Source organism: Somniosus microcephalus, chromosome 1 (genome assembly GCF_052327205.1).
Source record: "Somniosus microcephalus isolate GS21.2 chromosome 1, FLI_Smic_1.0, whole genome shotgun sequence".
NCBI classification, from domain to species: domain Eukaryota; kingdom Metazoa; phylum Chordata; class Chondrichthyes; order Squaliformes; family Somniosidae; genus Somniosus; species Somniosus microcephalus.
In genome coordinates this window covers 100,034,935-100,055,285 of record NC_140987.1, presented here as the reverse complement: position 1 = coordinate 100,055,285, position 20,351 = coordinate 100,034,935, and the positions used below count along the sequence as shown (strand labels likewise).

The 20,351-nt window shown below is 41.1% G+C and overlaps 2 protein-coding genes across 4 annotated transcripts in view; one reads left to right on the top strand and one right to left on the bottom strand.

Moving 5' to 3' along the window:
- Positions 1 to 4,195, bottom strand: part of LOC147124256 (angiopoietin-related protein 3-like) — a 45,597-nt gene extending 41,402 nt beyond the window's left edge. The window contains exon 1 of the mRNA XM_085984356.1: positions 3,661 to 4,195. Within this exon, the coding sequence (XP_085840482.1) occupies positions 3,661 to 4,137 (477 nt within the window). The 5' untranslated portion in view covers positions 4,138 to 4,195. The remainder of the gene's footprint in view (positions 1 to 3,660) is intronic.
- Positions 1 to 20,351, top strand: part of dock8 (dedicator of cytokinesis 8) — a 430,422-nt gene that overhangs the window by 290,021 nt on the left and 120,050 nt on the right. For all 3 annotated transcript variants that reach the window (XM_085984337.1, XM_085984330.1, XM_085984345.1), the window contains exons 15-16: positions 14,728 to 14,845; positions 17,188 to 17,258. In XM_085984337.1, coding sequence (XP_085840463.1) covers positions 14,728 to 14,845; positions 17,188 to 17,258 — 189 coding nt within the window. The remainder of the gene's footprint in view (positions 1 to 14,727; positions 14,846 to 17,187; positions 17,259 to 20,351) is intronic.

The following is a 20,351-nucleotide window of genomic DNA, read 5'->3' as shown; positions in this document are numbered from 1 at the left end:
TAACTCTGTTTCTCGCTCCACAGATGCTGCCTGACCTGCTGAGTATTTCCAGCATTTTCTGTTTTTCTTTCAGATTGCCAACATCCACTGTATTTTGCTTAAGTACTAAGGATTGTTTAATCCACCAAAAACGTGTACAGTTTCTTTCAATGTTTATTGGTGCTGATGATGCTGTTTTTGAAAACCGCTACACTGTAGATAAATAAAATAATTCCCATTGGAACTAATCCGTGGAACATTCTGTTGCAAGTACTTGTATTACAAATTGAGCATGAGCTGATAGAATAATGGATCTCTGGTATTAACTACAAGAGATTGCTCTTATCAAAGATTTTGGCAACCTCAGAAACCAAGAAGTCAAATTATGAGTAATTTTACAATCATCATCTGAACTTCAAGGTCATTATTGCACTCAAATTACACCAGGCTGCTATTGTTTAGCACTTCACAGAGTGGCTGTTTGAATCTGCTCTTTTTAGCCAACCGCAGCCCTAAGTACAGATGCTAAAAGCCAATGTGCTTATGACACTGAAGTGTGAGGCCATCCATAATCAATTATTATATATTAAATACGGTCGTAGGGCCCATATTTCATGCCAATCTTGCCCATATGGGCAATCCCATTGTATTGCCTGTAGTACCAGTTAAGCTAGTAAGTGGCACTGTTATTTATACGAGTTTTCATGTCAAGGGTGTCATATCTTGGCTGTCGCACAATTATCTAGCCTGACATCCCACATAACTGGAATTGGGACCTGGAGGGTTTTAAATAGTATTTCTTCCCCCACAATGAAAAACTAAAACAAAGTAGTGAAAAAAGTTTAATAAATTAAAACAACCTCCATCCTGTAATTCCTTGAAGTCTGTCGTCTCTCAGCACCTGATGCAACATTACTGCCTCACCCATTCCACAAGCCAAAATAATCACTTTGCCCCAGAAATTGTCTTTCCACAATTCAAAACTTAAGTCAAAACCAATCAAATATATGTTGAATTACAACCACAACAACTTGTATTTATATAGCGCCTTTAACATAATAAAATGTCCCAAGACGCTCACCAGAAACCTTCTTTCTTTCCATACAACTCCACTGAAAACAATCTTGCAACGATATCCCCTTTCCTTCACTCCCCTCTCCAATCACCGGATGGCATTTCATGTCCAGATGGGAAAGAACCCTGGCACCACCAGTGACCAATAGTTGTGTCCTGGTGAGAAGGAAAGCAAGCAAAGAGGAATTTCTATGTCGTGAGCGGGGGCAAGTGTAACCCACCTCAATCTCTTCCTCCGCCACCCCCCTCCAACCCCCACCACCGCCATGTTCACAAAGAGCATTTTGGGGGCCTGTTAGCGAAGGGAGCTGGTGTTCACCGACCCACCACCATGGATAGGAAGTTTATCCTCCCCTCCTGAGTCAGATAAAAAGCTGGGCCATGCCTCCCAACTGACAATTCTCCCATCTCCATCCTCCTCATCTCTCCATTGCCCCTTCTCCTCTCCCCTTTCCTCTACATCTGCCCTCCATCCACTCACATTGCCATCTCTCATCAACAACACCAACAACTTGTATTTATACAGTGCCTTTAACGTAGCAAACCGTCCCAATGCGCATCACAGGAGCGTTATGAAACAAAATTTGACACTGAGCCACAGAAGATGATATTAGAGCAGACCAAAATTTGACCAAAAGCTTGGTCAAAGTGGTAGATTTTAGGGGGCGTCATAAAGGAGGAAGAAGAGGTAGAGAGGTTTGGGGAGGGGATTCCAGAGCTTAGGGTCTTGATAGCTGAAGGCACGGCCACCAATGATTGAGCAATTAAAATTGGGGATGTTCAAGGGGCCAGAATTAGAGGAGCGCAGATATCTCTGAAGGTTGTGGGGCTTGAGAGGATTACAGAGATAGGGAAGGGCGAGGCCATGGAGGGATTTGAAAACAAGGATGAAAATTTTTTAATTGAGGCGTTGCTTAACCGGGAGCCAATGTAGGTCAGCGAGCACAGGGATGATGGGTGAATGGGACTTGATGCAAGTTAGGACTCGGGCAACCGAGTTTTGGATAACTTCAAAGGAGGTTAGAACGTGGGAGGTCAGCCAGGAGTGCATTGGACTCGTCAAGTCTAGAGTTAACAAAGGCATGGATGAGGGTTTCAGCCGCAGATGAGCTGAGGCAGCGGCAGAGTCGGGCGATGTTCCAGAGATGGAAATAGACAGTCTTAGTGATAGCGCTGATATGTGGTCGGAAGCTCATTTCGGGGTCAAATATGACACGAAGGTTGCGAACAGTCTGGTCCAGCTTCAGACAGATGTTTGGGAGAGCGATGGAGTTGATGGCTGGGGAACGGAGTTTCTGGCGGGGACAGAAGACAATAGCTTCGGTCTTCCCAATATTGAATTTGATGAAATTTCTGCTTCCAGTACTAGATGTCGGACAAGCCTCCACTCCCTCCCTTCCTTTCCCATTTCCTTCTCCTCCTCTCTCCCTGCCCAGCCTGGATCCAGTTATTCTCACAGCCTCTTATCCTGCTTGATCTTAATACTGCACTCAGTTTTGATTCTCCATGTGCAAGGACAGAGAAAATCAGCCAGTGAATTGTACTGCAATTTGTGCATATTTAGCAAAAGGGCAGCAATGGCTAACTAACTGATGTGGGTGTCTATATAGGTACCATACATTATAAAATGGCTAGTGTGTGTGTGTGAGGTTGATTTCCTCTGGCATTGCTATATATGTATCCACACTGTTCATAGATGTCTAAAATGTTTGGAATAGATACTGATCATATTATTTATGATATTAGAGAACATCAGTGAATAGTGTGGAAATTGCTGTTGCTTCAATTACTGAACAAGCACATAACAGGTTCACATGGCATTTCTTTTTCTGTTATTTTAGCAGAATCTTTAATCAGTTTTTTTAAAAGCAGATTAACATTTGTGTCAATGTACAGCATTTTCTCACTAACATCAACAATAAACTTCTAGGCTTATATATAGATCATTAATATGGTCAGTTTGTATTATAAATAACATAGGCAGACTGTATTATAAATACTATAGATGGACTGTGTTAGAAAGATGGGATTTTCCTGGGTCTCCTGGGCACAGTGAATGCCGGAAAGCTGGGAGGGTTGGAGCCTGTGCCTGGAAAAGAACATGTCTGAATTTCCTTCCATTATTTAAATTTAAATGGAAGGAAGATTTAGCTAGGTTCCTTTACAGACATGTGCTCCAACCCACCCAATTTTCTGCTATTTGCTGTGCACAAGCAATCTAGCACGCCTGGATGCAGACCCAGGATAATCTCCCCATGTGGTATCAAATGTGCTGCAGGCGTTTAGAAATCATTTTAAAACCCTTTGACTAGGGATATTTGAAAAACACTAAGATTCTATTTTCTTATTTATTCCAGGTGTTTATGCCTAGACAAGCCTGCAGTGATATTTTGTAGATTGAGATAGTTTAGGGGAATAATTCCTATGGGAAAGTTATGCAATTCTCCAGCATTTTAATGTAAAATCTAAGAGGTGGTTTGAAATGCTTATGCTAAATATTGTTGCATATTGTCACCATAAATCTATAAAATCATCAAACTATTTAATAAGTACAGCCATGTCTTTTTACATTTCATGGTACTTCAAGATTCATCTGTGCTGGCTTACCCTGTCAAAGGGGATATCGACCGACTTGTTCTTCCCTGTGTAGTTCCCTAGAATCCTCTCCAGCTTTCCTTCCAGGGAATCTACCTTGCTGACAACTGACTGTCGGTTCTGCAGAGCTTTCATTAGCTCATTTCTGAGCTCCATGGATCTGATACGAAGCTCCTCATCCTGAATTTCTAGCTTCAGAACCGTTTCTTTCAGAGCCTTTCCATCACTTTCTATAAGCTTCGCCTGGCTGCCCAGGCTGTTGATGGAGCTATTATAAACGTTCAGCTGTACTAATACAGCATCCATCTCTTCCCTCATTTTGTCCATGTGCTGCTTCAGCCCTTGTCCGAGCTGGAGAAGACCGTGTGCAAGTATTCTAATGTCATCTGATGAGGCAAATTGAGTTTTCTGTCCTCTGCGAGCATTCCCTGGAAGACTTGACATGGAGAAAATAAGACAAATTAGCACAATGAAATGAAATGTCTTCATTATTTACAGGCAGGCAGTTCAATTTTATTAATTCTTTTCCCCACTGTTGGTGCAGAAACTGTGTCACTCCTGATGTGCCAGAACACAGACACTGCACTCCCTTATATACTGCTACAGAGCCCTCCCAGTTGCACTTATTTAAATAATAACTAATTAAACTCTGGGAACCAGAGAGGCATAGCAAAAACCGCAGCTATGCAGTGGCTGCACTTAAGGGATTATCTCCAAAATATGCCTGTGTTTAGCTTATTAACAATACAAGCTGAGGATTTTTCTCACTTTTCTTTTTACCCAGTGCATTTTGGTTTAATAAAGGTGAGGAACATTAATGCTGAGAACTGGTGCACATAATCGCAGGTAACTAGTGTCAGCATTAAGCACTCCCAGACCAGGTACAGGAAACTTTCTGGTATCCGGCACTGACGGGACCGAGCTGGTGCCATACCATCAAAACTGCCGTAGAAACCAGCGCTAATGTTAAAACATACGGAGCTTTTGAGCTCCGTGTGAATCAACAAACCCTGTTGCTTAGCAACAGCTTCAAAACAGTCAGCCGCAGCTTAAAAGCATCTCTGTAGCTAAGCAACAGCTTCAGCTAGACCTTGCAGAGCCTGACTGGGGAAAAAAAAGCAACGAGAAGTAAAAAAACTTGTAGGAAACGGCTTCTGAATTTTGCCGGTAGCTAGAGCTTTCCAGTTAAACGAAAGTTTCCTGTATAACACAGATAGGTGCAGAGAAAAAAATCCCTCAACTCTGCCTCAACAATGTGCTTCATTCCCAGCCTCAGAAGAGGACTCTTAATGCATCGTGATACTTACGATTCCAATGTCCTCACCTCACCCCACCCCACCCTATGGCTTCTCTGAATTTCATGCGAAGTAGAGCAAAATTAGGGACAAGTTTGTGCTATTGACACAAGCTAACTGGCAACTGAATTGAGATTACCTAACTTGTTTTAGCTAGGATTTTTACTGGCAACATAGAAAGAGGAATTTCATTGTGTTGATCTGCACTAGATTTAAACCATTGGTGATTTAAACGCTGCGCCATGCAGTCTCCCCACTGAAGATATATTTGAAATAATTTTATATTATAACTATCTAAAGAGTAATCATTCACAGGGTAACTACTTTTTCCACAGAAAAGGTAGTAGAAAGTTGAAACTTTGTCTCCCAAAAGGCTGTGGATGCTGAAACAATTGGCACTTTCAAGACTGAGACAGATAGATTTTTGTTTGGTAAGGGTATCAAGGGATATGGAGCAAAGATGGAAAAATGGAGTTGAGGTGCAGATCAGCCCTGATCTAATTAAATGCCGGAGCAGGCCTGAGGGGCTGAATGGCCTACTCCTGTTCCTTATGTTGCTAATGCTGTGCTTTATTACAGTCACATGCAGAATGTTGGCCCACTTTATATGATTTTAATGTAGATGGCATGTCCTCTCTTTTTTCTAGGCTGAAAGCCTGGATTATCAAGTTGTTCCTCATAGCATATTCATCTAATGCCAAGGAACAGCCATGTTATTCTCCTCTGTATCACCTTCTGGGCCTGTTGGCCCATTCATGTTTTGCTAACTAGAACTGTGCACAATACTAAAGTATGGTGTGACCAAGGCACTTTACAGCTTATCCTATCGGCATCCTCAGGCTACCTATCACTACCTCAGGATTCTGCATAATCACTTTCTGGGACTTTTATTTCTACTAACTTGCTTTAAGGGATCCCACTTACATGGAATCTGAGTCTAACAAGTTTCCCCTCAGTCAATCATAGATGGAACAGCCTCTTTTGATATAATCTACTCGGCATAGAATTCTTGGAAGAATATTAGAAGCTCTTTGTTAAAAAAATTTAAGTTTAAAACATTTTTAAAGTTTGCTTTGCAGTGATTGCAGTTATACTTCGGCTTGTGTGAATTCGACTAAGTTCACTGCAGTTATACCGTCAAATCTGTGTTGTATCGATGCAAAATCTTCTGTTTAATTGGCCAATAAAGTTTTTAGGTACTGATTTTTTTAATTCATGTATGTGAATAATAGTGCTGTTTTACATTATCTGTAGAATTTCACCACGCTCCCTTAAGGATCTGGACGGCTGTGTCTCAGCTTGTTAACAGTAATTCAACACTAACATGAGATTTGGCTGTGATGCTGATTGGGTTGGCATATGCTGATAACAAAATCACACCAGGACAGCCAACTTATCTCTTAAGGGTTCAGGCTACAGTAACCAATTGGAAAAAAATCCCAAATTAGGCAAAAGCGTTCATGTTCTTATAACATCACTGCGCCAATTGTATGTGACATCAATCACCAAGAGAAATCTCTTTAGTCACAATATTTAAATGCAGTAGTTCAAACATTAACCAAAGCTAAGAGGAGGTTGTAACCCTTCTTGCTCGTTGCCCTTCAGCTACATTACATTACAGAGTAGTTGATACTCGGGAGTGACATACAAATCCATAGAAGTCAAACTCAAAACACTTCATTATCTGGAAAAAATGCCCCTTCCATGATATTTCATGTTTCATTTTTTTTCTACTAGTTTTTTTTCTCTTCCACTATCTTCCTCGTCTAAAAGCATTGACTGCTTGTTGGGGTACAATTACACAGATGCCAGATGTCATCGGGTACTTTATCCAAATGACTATTGTTCATTTGTAAGCTCAGATAGTGACCGTCAGCAGACTATTTGACCCTGGGGGTCAGTTCAATCCTGTCCTTTCCTGATGTGCGCGCACACGTACTTCCAGCAGAAATCGCTGGATAATGAGCAGGAGTGGGAACCCTGGGGGATTTTCTTCTCCCTAACTCGGGGACGACGCAGCCAATTGCAGGAACCTGATCAGCTAATTCAGCATGGACTGGGAATCGAATCTGAAACCTTCCTGGTCTGTGTGGCTCAGCTATTCACTGTCTCAATCAGCTGAAACATCGGGAAGAACCCTTATTGTTTATAATGTGTCTCTCCTAGGTAATGTTTGTGGATTTTCTTCTATTAGGTTGTATTTTTGTGCTGCCATTGATTTCCATATTGTGTCTGCTTCTGTCTTTTCATGGCACGACGGCATCACCGCCACTACTGCAGGCATTAAATACAATGGCAAGTGAGTGATGTTATATAACAAAGAAACACGGCTCTCTCAGTGACTCTATTTCCTGGGAGGCAAGAATCCAGATTGCCAGTTTTAAACATGCACCTGATACTGTAACCTGTATTTTCTCCAACTTCATTTTTCATTTTGGAAAAAACATTGTAAGTAAAATTATGGAAGAAGCTCTGAGAAGTGGTAATTCTGGTGATAGACTGCTCATTAACTTTAACCCTTGCCATTGCACCAGTTTGACGATTCCATATCCTAGACGATCTCATATCCTAAACCATCCATCATTGCAGCCCAACTAAATGAAGGTTATCATTATAGTTCCAATCTTGTGCTACAGACTTATACCAGCTAGGAGATGGGTTGAAATGGCACCCAGGTAGCTCACTGAGTTCATCCAATGAGCACCTGAGCCATACTGAAAAGAAAGTGCCCAATTTCAATATTCCATACAACTGGTCTAACACAAAGGGGCAGTGCTTGAATCTGCACATTGAAGCAAAATTCAGTGATGCAGTTTGGAGGTTCAATGCCAACACTCGTCTTTCCCATTAACTTAAAATTGGTTAAGTTCTATATTCTTTCCCAACGAACATGAATAAGAAAATGTAGCACATTCTGTGTCATATAGAACTCAACCAATATTCAAGTTAATGATGTTGAGAACCTTCATTCCAAATGACATTAAGAAGTGGCTGAGTTAACTAAATACAGGAAGGTTATGGGTCCAAATAACATCCTAACTACTACAGTGCTGTAGACTTGTGCACTAGAACTAGCTGACCCCTGAGCCAAGCTATTCCATGTGCAGTTATGACACTGGCATCTACCTGGCCACGTGGAATATTGCCCAAGTATATCCTATTCACAAAAATCTATCTGGGCCAATTACTATCCTGCCGTGAGGTATTTGCTCTGCATTAAAAGGTGCTATATAAATGCAAGTTGTTGTTATTATTATCAGCCACCTCCCAATCATCAGTAAACTGATGGAAGAAGTGATTGGCTCATGTGGAGCATAAACACCAGCATAGACCAGTTGGGCCAAATGGTCTGTTCCTGTGCTGTCAATTCTAGTTTCAAACACTGGTTTGTTTTGAGTTAACTGATTTTAATGAGGGCAGTAGTTAGGGTCTTATGATTGGTTTTAGTGTCCCTGGGTTGGCGAGAGGAAAATCTGCTATGGTGCCCACTCTCGACTGCTGTCCAGTCTGGGCATCCAGTATGGATGGATGTGGGATGAGGACAGAATCAGATTTGATGGTGAGGTCCCATGCAGTTGAGTAGCATGCAGATACTCACTATCAAGAATCATATGTGAATAATGATCAGCTGGGCCAACAGTCACTTGTAGCATGAAATGAAATCCTTCAAGAGGAGTGGAGGAGAGAAATAAATAATCTCATGTAGGATCCTTGCAGCCAGTAGTAGGAGGATTCTTTCCTCCCATTGGGTTCAGTTGACTCGCTGCAGTACCCAGTGCCCATGTCATAAAGTTACTGAATAAATTGTTCATCTTTACAGTCTGCAAAAACAGCAACTGCTGCTCAAGCGGGGAGAAACAACCACTGCCTGTAAATATATTTTAGGGATGTAGGCATTAATATGTTGCAGAAGATTTCCCTACGGCATCTCAGCAATTCACTCTATGGAATAAGATCCAATTATTCTGACTGTTTTTTCCTCCTTTTGAACTAAAATAGCAGGGCACTGACTTTAGGATAAGGTGCAAGTCATTCCCTGTCCTCACCCTGAAGTCAAGGACCAACATTTGGGGTGAGTACACCCTGCAATTACTCGTGTACTGAGTGACTGACATCAAGGTGAGTACACATCATCCACTGTACTTAGCCCTACACTGCAGGACTAGTACCAGGGTGAGTACACTGCATTGCGTGTACTTATCCGACACCAGTGTTCCCTTTAAAACAATACAACTAAGTGGTGGCAGTGAACACACCAGCACTGATGCCCTAGTTGATTTAAATGCTAAAGATATTTAACTTCCAGTCAAATGTAGCCAATGAGTTTCAGATCTATTTGCTAATTTCTACAGTGTAAAGGTTACAGGGCCAGCTTTCAGACCTTGATACCAGGTGGCTGATTGTTTATTTTTGTTGAATGCTGGCTTCATGAAGCAACCTTGCATAGAAAATGATTATTGTGCTTTTAATAACATACTTTGTGCATTTTAGCCTTGAAATCTGTGGGTGCATGAGTTCCAGACAGCAACGTGTACACGATCAAAATTTTTGGTCTCAAAATAGTTGCTGCAAATTGTTTAATGTTTTTGTAAAGTAAACTCCCACTGGACTGTGTTTTAGGGAAAGTAGCAAACAAAATCTGAAGTATCTACCCATAAAGATGGCTTCTGTTTCTACAAATATCAAGAAACATTTCAACTCTTCAATAAAGCTCCAATCTTTATTTTCTGGAAGAAATAGGGTTGGAATATTGATTTACAACTGTTAAGTCTCCCTACACTCGGTAAGCGGATACTTGGGAGTCATTGCATATACCGAGCAGTGCTAAAGCGCATTTACACAAGCTACGGAAGGAAATATTTAGTGAGAAGTTTAATCACTCTCATGTATCAGTTCCTTTTCATTAATACACTACAATCTCTGCTTTAGAAATAGTCCTGGTTTTCATGAGCATTATTCTGCATCAAAGTAGCTGGTATCTGTGATCCAGTTGAGATTAGAATCCATTTTGTATTTAATATTTAAGATCAATATCATCAAATCTTTATTGCCCTGAAATTTTAGAATCATGATTTCATTTTAATTTCATGAGACAATTGAAATGCCAAAACCCAAGATGTAACATTTCAAAGCAGGAAACACTCTTGGGTCTAACGAGAGCATGAGCACTGCATTACAATTGGTTTCAGTGACCCTGGGTGAAGTAGGAGAAAAATGATCCAGGCCTCATGCTGTATATCACCATGCTTCCCTTGCTGAGAAGTGCATATGTGTGTACACCAGGGGAGCACAGGCTGAGGTTTGTGGGTGATGGCTCTGACTCTTAAACAGCATGCAGACACGCATTGCCTTGGTTCAACACATGAAAAATGGCAACATGAGTAAAATGCTAAGAGCCTATGGACCAAATTCACAATTACAAAAAAAAATCTTCACATTTCTAAAATGTACCTGTTTCAATAATGTATTAGCTGAACCAAGGATACTCTTTGCTCAAAGACTTTACAGGTCTTTTGGAATGAATCATAGAATAATACAACGCAGAAGGAGGCCATTTAGCCTATCGAGTCTGTGCCGGCTCTTTCGAAGAGCAATCCAGTTAGTCCCGCTCTTTCTCCATATCCCTGCAATTCTTTCTCCTTCAAGTATTTATCCAATTCCCTTTTGAAGGCCACTATTGAATCTGTATCCACCACCCTATCAGACAGTACATTCCAAATCCTAACCACCCATTGTATACAAAAGTTTTCCTCATGTCGTCTCTGGTTCTTTTGCCAATCATCTTAAATCTGCCCTCTCGTTATCGACCCTTCAGCCATTGGAAACAGTTTCTCTTTATTTACTCTATCGAAATCCTCCATGATTTTCAACACTTCAATCAAATTTCCTCTTAGCCTTCTCTGCTCCAGCTTCTCCAGTCTAGCCACGTAACTGTACTCCCTCATCCCTTGAACCATTCTAGTAAATCTCTCTGTACTCTCTCCAAAGCCTTCATGCTCTTCCTAAAGTGCAGTGCCCATGATTGGACACAATACTCCAGCTGGGGCCGAACTAGTGCTTTATATAGATTTAGCATAACTTCCTAAACCTATATAAAACACTAGTTCAGAATGAGATCAGATTATATTATTCTGTCAGCATATGGGTCAATGACATTTGTAGTTATTTGTCCCTGAACACTTTTGTCTCGTAAAGTGAACTTCTCCAGAGATTTAGCTTCATCTTTAGGTAAGGTTAAATTTCTCATTTCATACAATTCAGCTATCTTTGGAGGTCAGGAGACAATTTTGCATAACACTCCCTTAACAATTATAAAAGATGGAGTTAATGTTAGGGTAGGTTATACATAGTTTGTTTAATGATCATGTTATAAGAGCTTATCGGTCTTTCCTTGTTTATGCTTATGTTTTTAAGGTTAAATTTTAGCTGACATCATTCAATGGATTTTCAGTTACTAACTTTAGACAAAGCCTCTGTATCTGGTTTCTTTGCCAAGTGACCATTTTTCATGCTCGAGTCGAGATCAGCGGTGTCACTCATTTTATATGGTGGGCCTGATCCGATATCCTGACACTTGGCGCAGGCCACATTCAGCAATGTTACTAAAATAGAAATAAAGATAAAACATCTTGATACTTACATTTAGATTTTATTTCCTATATTGCAACAGTGATTACACCTCAAAAGTATTTAATTGCCTGTAAAGTGCTTTGGGAAGTCCTGAGGTCATGAAAGGCACTATATATAAAATGCAAAATCCATTTACTGCTACTGATACCTGGCACCTCTTGGCTTGAACCATTACATAAACATTTGGAGCAAATGACTGGGCTGTGCTTATCTTGAGTACAAGGAAATAATTCTTTATTCAGGTTGGGATAATTAGGTTTCAGGTATTGATAAAACTTGGTAACAACAATATCAGAAAACCTGACCTACAACAGACTGTCACACTGCTGTTCACAGACTTCCATTTGGAGCTCCTCTGGACATCATGCACATTGACAAAAAATGGTGTGCTGAGCTTTCCATCATGGTTCCTGAAGTTAGAGAATAATTTTGAAATAACAGAAAATGCTGGAAAAACTCAGCAGGTCCGGCAACATCCGTGGAGAGAAATCTGAGTTGACGTTTCGGGTCGAACCCTTCTTCAAAACTGGAAAGAAAAGTAGATCGAATGCAGGGCAGGAATTTTGAAATTCCTTTCTCAGTATCATTCTACAGCACCATCAAACACGTGGGCTTTCCATTCATGTCCGCAAAGAAATACGGAATTCTCAATTTTCCTTCAAACGCACACCACTCTTGATTTACCTTTGTCTCTTGGATGAAGTCACGACGGCCACTTGTGACTACAGAACTTAAAAACCAGGGATCAATGTTACCAGATGTTGAGTGAATAAAGAAATCAAGATTCATGGGGCATTAATTCTATCACATTAAGCAATTACACTAGTACGTTTTCTTAATTAAGCATTAACAATACAAATGTATGCATCGATATACTGTTACTTTCTTTTGCACTCGTAAGTCAGTTCCCAGTCAGTGAAGACCTCTGAAACACAATCAACCTATGCAGCAACAGTGGGGAGAAGCCCGACCACCATTTTTTTTATGCTAAAGCTAAAAGGGAAATGCAAAACCGCGCACCCAATTTTAGAAGGACTGAGCTTCAGCCAATCAGCACTTCCCAATGAATTTCAGCATCAGGTGATGGAGAAATCGCGCACAATTTAAAATGACCAGGCTTTCAACTCTGAGCGGGAAGGGCAGCCAATCACCGCTTCTCACCCGAAGTCAAATTTTTCCAGCAAGCAAGGACAGCCAGTTAGTTTGGAAGTCCGTGGGCCGGATAAAAATGTTCCACAGGCAGCATGTTTGACACGCTGGTTTAGATAGTGAGTGCGAGAAATCTATTTGAACGGGGCGGGGAGGGGGGGCAACATAGCTGCTGCTTGTTGTCTTACTCAACAGCCACGCATGTGCAATTTCCAGCAGGCGTCCACTGATTTTTTCCCCCAGTGCAGAAGCACTGAGCTCAATTGTAGCTCTTCAACTATCACCCCTGCAGCTATCAGCTAACTCAGCACAGACCAGTGATTGATTCTCCAATCTTCCTACTCCGTATAAGTCATCATCACACCTGGCAGTGCCCTTACCCACTCAGTCATCAGGGGAGCTACTTGCAAACTTTTAACTGTGTTAGGTCAGTTTATAATGTGGTAGATTTTCATGAGGGCGTGTCAGAAAATTGGGTGCATGCTGCCCACAATTTTCTGCCAATTATAATGAATGGATGGGAAATGGGAAGCATATGCCAGGCTTTCTGATATCCATCCCTGATGTGAAAGCTCTGAGGCGTGTGAACGAAAGATGAATATTTACCCCAGTGTTGATAAATGTAATTTGTATTGTGCATCCATGCCTCTTGATGACACTGGAACTTTTTCTTAGATTGTCAGCACAGTAAAGATGGATGTCTAGTGTGAAATATAAACTTGGGAAAGATAACAATGCGTGTGTTTCCTCTAAAACAACTTATTAGCACATTTTGATGAGCTAACACGCTACTGGCTGTTCTATTGAAAGCAAGCATCTTCAATTAAAAACAATAACCATGGGAGCACAGTGCTGCCAGGGCCTTGAGAATCATTGAACCAATTCCAGCTCTGGCCAGCCTTGAGCTTTCACCTCCTTGGCAAGAAGGAAACTTCCAGCCTTATCAGTTACCGAAGAGGGCAGAATAATCTCCTGAAAGCATCTAAACATTGTGAAATTTGTGGTCAGACAGAAACATCTATAGACTCCAATGATACGCACCATTCCAAAACAGTCCAAGAGTGCTGTTAATGTGGTAAATTAAGGCAATGGCTGGAAATAAGGATTCAATGAGAGAATAAGTCAAAATATTTATGGATTGCCACACGTTTGTTTTTTTCGACAGGACAATTCATGTTTTGAGTAGACTGTTCATTTTTTCCCAAGTAACACCAACAGCCAACAGTCATCCAGTTTTCAGGCTTTTCTCCCTATTTTTATCCAGTATTTTAAAATTTTCATCCTTGTTTTCAAATCCCCCCATGGCCTCGCCCTTCCCTTTCTCTGAAATTTCCTCCACCCCCTAAAACCCTCCGAGAAATCTGCACTCCTCCAATTCTGGCCCCTCTTGATCATCCCCGATTTTAATCGCTCTACCATTGGCGGCCGTGCCGTCAGCTGCCAGGCCCTGAGCTCTGGAATTCCCTCCCTAAACCTCTCCGCCTCTCTACCTCTCTTTCCTCCTTTAAGACGCTGCTTAAAGCCTCCCTCTTTGACTAAGGTTTTGGTTACCTGCCCTAATATCTCCTTATGTGGCTCGGTGTCAAATTTTGTTTGATAACGTTCCTGTGAAGCGCCTTGGGATGTGTTAGCGCATTAAAGGTGCTATTTAAATACACGTCGTTGTTGTATTTGCACTGTTTACAGCAAAATATCAAAACCAAACAAATTCAAACTATTCCAGCAGTGACAAAATCACCAGGTCCTTAAAATGAAGTTCAGCAATAATATTCAACAGTGGTTGAAATAATTTGCCTTAATACAATTTTTTACAAAGATTCTTTCCTAAGCTACACTTCTGGCTCTTCACCCATCCCTGCCCTCTGTCCAGTTTTGTTTTTGGTAAAAGATGCCAACCCTAAATGGTCCTAAATTTTGATGTAAATGTTAATAGATTTTTTTTTCATTTTGGTTGATCTTGCTTTGCTGGTAACTATTTGCTTATTTGTTTCACATTTATTTGCAGGAATCTACTCTATGTCTACCCACAAAGACTTAATTTTGCCAACCGGTTGGCTTCTGCTAGAAACATCACAATCAAAATCCAGTTCATGTCAGGCGAGGATCTGAGCAATGCCATGCAGGTAATATGGTGAAGATAATCACTTCTCATTTGTTAGTATTGTAGAAACGTACTGCCTGTTGCAACCTTGGACCTGTGACCACCGACGTAAAGCAAGATCCAGTCTTAAAAGGTTGTGCCTTTGTAAGGTCTTTAATGTCCTGCAAACCTGGGAACCTACAGTTCCCTTATAGTGCAGCTTGCACATTGCTGCCAAGTGATTTTGGATGCACATTAATGCAAAAGTGATATTATAACTGAAGAATTGGAGGTCTGGCTCCCAAGTGCGCCAAAGCTAAGAAGTATATGATCTCCTCTATTTGGTACTCTCAAAGCCTCTGGGGCTTTGTATCAAGTATTACATAGCTTCATCTCAGTGTGACGCCACATTTAAAAAGATCCCAGGCAGTCCACTGGACCAGGTTGGCACTATTTAAACTTATTTTTGAATCATTTTAGCATTAGGAGAGAGTGGACACTGCCACTGGCTCTCATTTAGCAGTAACATTGACCAGCTAGTGTGCATGCACAGGACATTGAAGCACTGAAGAAAGTGCAGAAAAGATTTGCAAGTATGTTACCCGAATTAAGATGTCGCAACTATCTGGAAAGATTGAGCAGGCTGGGGCTCTTTTATGTGGAAAAGAGAAGACTGTGGGGAGTCTTTAAAGTTATGAAGGGGTTCGACATGGTGGATGTGGAGAAAATGTATCCACTTGTGGGTGAGTCCAGAACAAGGGGGCATGAATGTAAGGTAGCCACTAACAGATGAAATAATGATTTTAGGAGCAATTTCTTTACACAGAGAATGTGGAACTCGCTGCCACATGGGAGTGGTTGAAGCAGAGAGCATTGGTGCATTTAAGGGGAGACTTGATGTGTACACGAGAGAGAAGAGAATAGAGGGATACAGGGACAGGGTGGGAAGTGTGGGAGGAGGCTCATGTGGAGTGTAAATGCCCATTGGGCTAAATGGCCTGTTTCTGTCCTGTACATTCTGTGTAATTCTTTGGAATTCTAGCACAGTGTGCGTTTCATTAAGATGCACCCAGCAGTGTAGTTCGAATCTGCTGACCGTATATAGTGCTCTTAAATCCAGCATTTGTAGTACGTATAAAGACATCCTTGTGCATGGCTGTGAATTTTATTCCAGGGGACTTATGGCAACTGATTATTCAGATGGTTTAACTTTGCATGTTTACCATCATTTATTATTGATAAATCCAATTGAAATCCATTTTCCACTGAACAAAATGGAAATTTTAAGTTCAACGAGATAAAATCTCAGGGCGATGATTTCTTTCTCTGGTGACTATTTGTTGAAAAATCAAAAACATGTTTTTTTTTTCTGATCACCTAATGATTTTGCTGCAAGTAGCAAAGAGAGAGAATTCTCCCCATCTTCCAATGGGGTAAAAAGTACAAGTTAGTGCAACTCAGATTAAAGTGAGCATGTCAAAGGGATATTCTCACATTACCATGGAGCTTTCAAGCAGAATCAGTATCTGGAACAGCAGCACCACTTTTGTGGTTACTTTACACTTCCAAATGTGTGCTCCTGGCACGGATCTCTCTTGCTGGGAGCGCGCATCAGAAAATTGGCTCTTATATCCACAGCAGAGCAAGCTTGTACAGTGATTTTGTACTATTTTAAAAAGGCCGTGTATCCAGCCTCCCTCCAATGGGATGATTAGAAAGGGGCAAGAAGTGGCCCTGCAGACAAGTGCCCTTTCTTCTTTTTGGGGATGTCCAGCCCTCTTTCCTGCCCCATTTCTAGGGAGCTGGTATGCACTGGGGATGTGACCAGCCCATTCAAATGACCCAGCCCACTACTGGACAGGCACAGATGCTTGTCTGGCATCTGGGCAGAAAGAACTAGGAAAATGGGCTCCTCCTGTATCTTTTTGACTCTCATGTAACGTAAGTCTCAAAATGCTTTGCCTAACATGTGAAACAAAGAGAGCAATAATTTCTTGCATTCGGGATCCCTTGGTGGTTCAGAGGGTTTCAGCACTGAAATGGAGAGCCACAGAGTGAGACACCAAGGCCAGCTTTATGTTTTTACTAATTTCCCAGCCTAAGCCGTGCTGATTTTAACAGGAATGAACAAAGGCTGTGGAACCTCCTGACTCAGAGATGGAAAAGTAGGGGATAGTTTATGAGAAGAAAAGGGCATAAAGAAAGAATTTTAAGAACTCTCTACATCCGAATGAGGAAGTAACTTTTAACCGCAAAAAAAATTATGAAATAAGTTTAAACAATTTAGTTTCTATTTCCACTATTTTTGAGAAAAGAAACAATTAAAAGCTTTCAAGTATTTTTATCAGCATGTCAATTAACTTTAAATATTTATTTATATTTCAGGTTCTCTTTGGAAAATCAAGCAGTGCAGAGTTTGTTTCAGAAACGTACACTGCAGTTACTTACCATAACAAGTAAGCATTACATAACTGGGGACATGAAACAACAAATTGTGCATAATGTATTCCGCAAATAACAAACACATAATATATGTGTGCATAAATTTTTGAAATTTATTTTTTTGTCCTCTTCTTAATGCCTCCCTGTGCAATTTCCTAACCTCTGGTCATGTAGCGGTAATGTGCTCTATTCCTAACTCAGCGCTCAATTTAGCCCTGCGAGGACGTGCACAAAAGATGCCCAGTGTGATTCACCAGCCCGACCCACTCTCTCGAATGAGAAGTGGGCATGTAGTATGTAGAAGGGAACCGAGAAGATAGGAAGGTAAAAACAATTTGAAAAGAAAGTAGCAGAAATGAAACTCTCAGGAATAAGCAAAAGGATCTTGTATGACAGATACTGTGGGCTGGATTCTGTAATGGACAAAAGCAACAGACATACACCCACCTATCTGGTGCTGCAAGAGGTAACCGCCAGATACAGAGGACTCTGGGACTACATGACAGTGTTCTAGCCACAAACAGCTACCACGGGCAATTAGGTGGCAACATAAAGTCAAGATTTGCCCCAATGGGCCTGAGATACAACCAGTCAATTGTATTTTTTTTAACCAAAAAGCATTGCAGACAGCATCAGTTCGCACTCTAATTTTGCCTGTGTATACACCATCACATTTGAAAGACAAAAATAGCAGGAGGTATAAGTGGCATAACTTAAGATGAGCTTTGTGAACCAACAAAGCCATTGCCATTGATGATAAGTATACAGGCAAATATGACAAACTGCCCTTATTTCTTAGAGGTTCGCTTTTACATTTCCTAAATAGACTAGACATACTGAGGAATAGCAACCTTCTATACACAGAAACCCTAATTCAGCAATGATGGACTGCCTGTATGAGTACTTCAGCAGGCTTTCATTATGAGTTTCAGTGTTTGCAATCTTAATGATATTGGTGTAATAGTCAGTTACAAAGTGGATTGTTAACATCTGTTTTAGGGGGAAGATTTGATTCTGGTTTAGACTGTAACGGAACAATGGGTGATCTTTAAGGAGGAGATGTTCCAAGTACAGGCTAGGTACATTCCAACAAGAGGGAAGGGTAAGAGAACCAAAGCAAGGGCTCCTTGGATGATGAGGGAGATAGAGAAGATGATGAAACAAAAAAAGAGGGTGTATGATGCATGTCAGGTGAATTCTTCAAGGGAGAACCAAACCAAATACAATAAGTTGAGAGGGGAAGTGAAGATGAAAATAAGATTGGCAAAGAGAGATTATGAGAGTAGAATGGCGGTAAACATGAAAAGGAACCCAAAAATCTTCTACCGGCATGTAAACAGTAAGTGGGTAGTAAGAGGCAGGGTGGGGCCTATTAGAGACAAAGAATGTGATATATGCTTAGAGGCGCAGGGCAAGGCTAGAATACTCAATGAGTACTTTGTATTGGTGTTGACTAAGGAGGTGGATGCTGACAAAATATCGGTAGAAGTGGAAAAGGTAGAAGCAATGGAAGGGGTGAAAATTAGACAGGATGTACTAAAAAGGCTGAGTATGCTTAGAGTGGGCAAGTCGCCTGGTCCAGATGGCTTGCATCCCAGGTTGCTAAGGGAATTGGGGGAGGAGATAGCGGAAGGGCTTGCCATAATTTTCCAATCTTCCCTAGATGCGGGGGAGGTGCCTGAGGATTAGAAAGTGGCAAATGTGACACCATTGTCCAAGAAAGGGTGTAAGAACAATCCTAGTAACTACAGGCTGGTCAGTTTATCATCGGTGGTGGGTAAAGTTTTAGAAACAATAATCAAGGAAAAAATTAACAGGCACTTGGAGAGGTTTAAGCTAATTAAGGAGAACCAACACAGATTTGTAAAAGGCAGATCGTGTTTGACTAATTTAATTTTTTGATGAAGTAAATTGATGAAGGGAATGCAATGGATGTTGTCTACATGGATTTTCAGAAGGCGTTTGACAAAGTACCACATAGAAGGCTGCTTAACAAAATTGAGGCTCATGGAATAGGTGGGTCAGTGGCAGCTTGGATAAGGAATTGGCTTAAGGACAGAAAACAGCGAATTGTGGTAAATGGCTGTTTTTCAGACTGGAGGATGGTAGACAGTGATGTTCCCCAAGGGTCAGTGCTGGAGCCACTGCTTTTTTTGATATATATAAATGACCTGGATATTGGAATACAGAGTACAATTTCTAAATTTGCCGATGACACCAAACTTGGGGGTGTGGCAAACAGTGAGGATGATACCAATCGACTGCAACAGGACATAGAAAGGCTAGTAGAATGGGCAGGCAAGTGGCAGATGGAATTTAATACAGAGAAGTGTGAGGTAATGCATTTTGGCAGAAGGAACAGGGAGAGGCAATATACACTTAATGGCACAGTTTTAAAGGGTGTGCAGGGACAGAGGGACCTGGGAGTGGCAGGACATATTGAGAGAGTGGTTAGCAAAGCATATGGGATCTTGGGATTCATAAATATAGGTAATGAGTACAAAAGTAGAGAAGTTATGCTGAACCTTTATAAAGCGCTGGTTAGGCCACAACTGGAGTATTGCGTCCAGTTCTGGTCCAATTTGCTGCCGACGGAAGTGGTGGAAGCGGAGACACTCGATGTTTTCAAAGGGAGACTGGATAGGCACTTGAGGGAAATAAACTTGCAGGGCTATGGGGATAGAGCAGGGGAATGGGACTGACTGGATTGCTCTAGAGACCCGGCACGGACTTAATGGGCTGAATGGCCTCCTGTGCCGTTACGACTCTACTAGATGGTTCAGTATGTGTGTGTATATATGTACATGATGACAGATAAATATAGATAATGGCAATCGGTGACCCAGGCTCAAATTATGCTAGTTTTCAGAAATGCTTTCCTTTGCTAAAGTTTCTACTCAAACTCATTTGCCTATCACCAAACACAGAAACTGCCATCGGGCAGTGTTTTAGAACATAATTTAAAAAAAAGTTTACATTAAAAATATTCCATGATATATTTAAGAGTGATAACCTGGCTTTATTACTACAGCTGAAAATGGGTTTATCACAAAAAATAAGCATTTTTAATTAGTGTCTAGTCCACCACCTGTGAGCAAACAGATTTA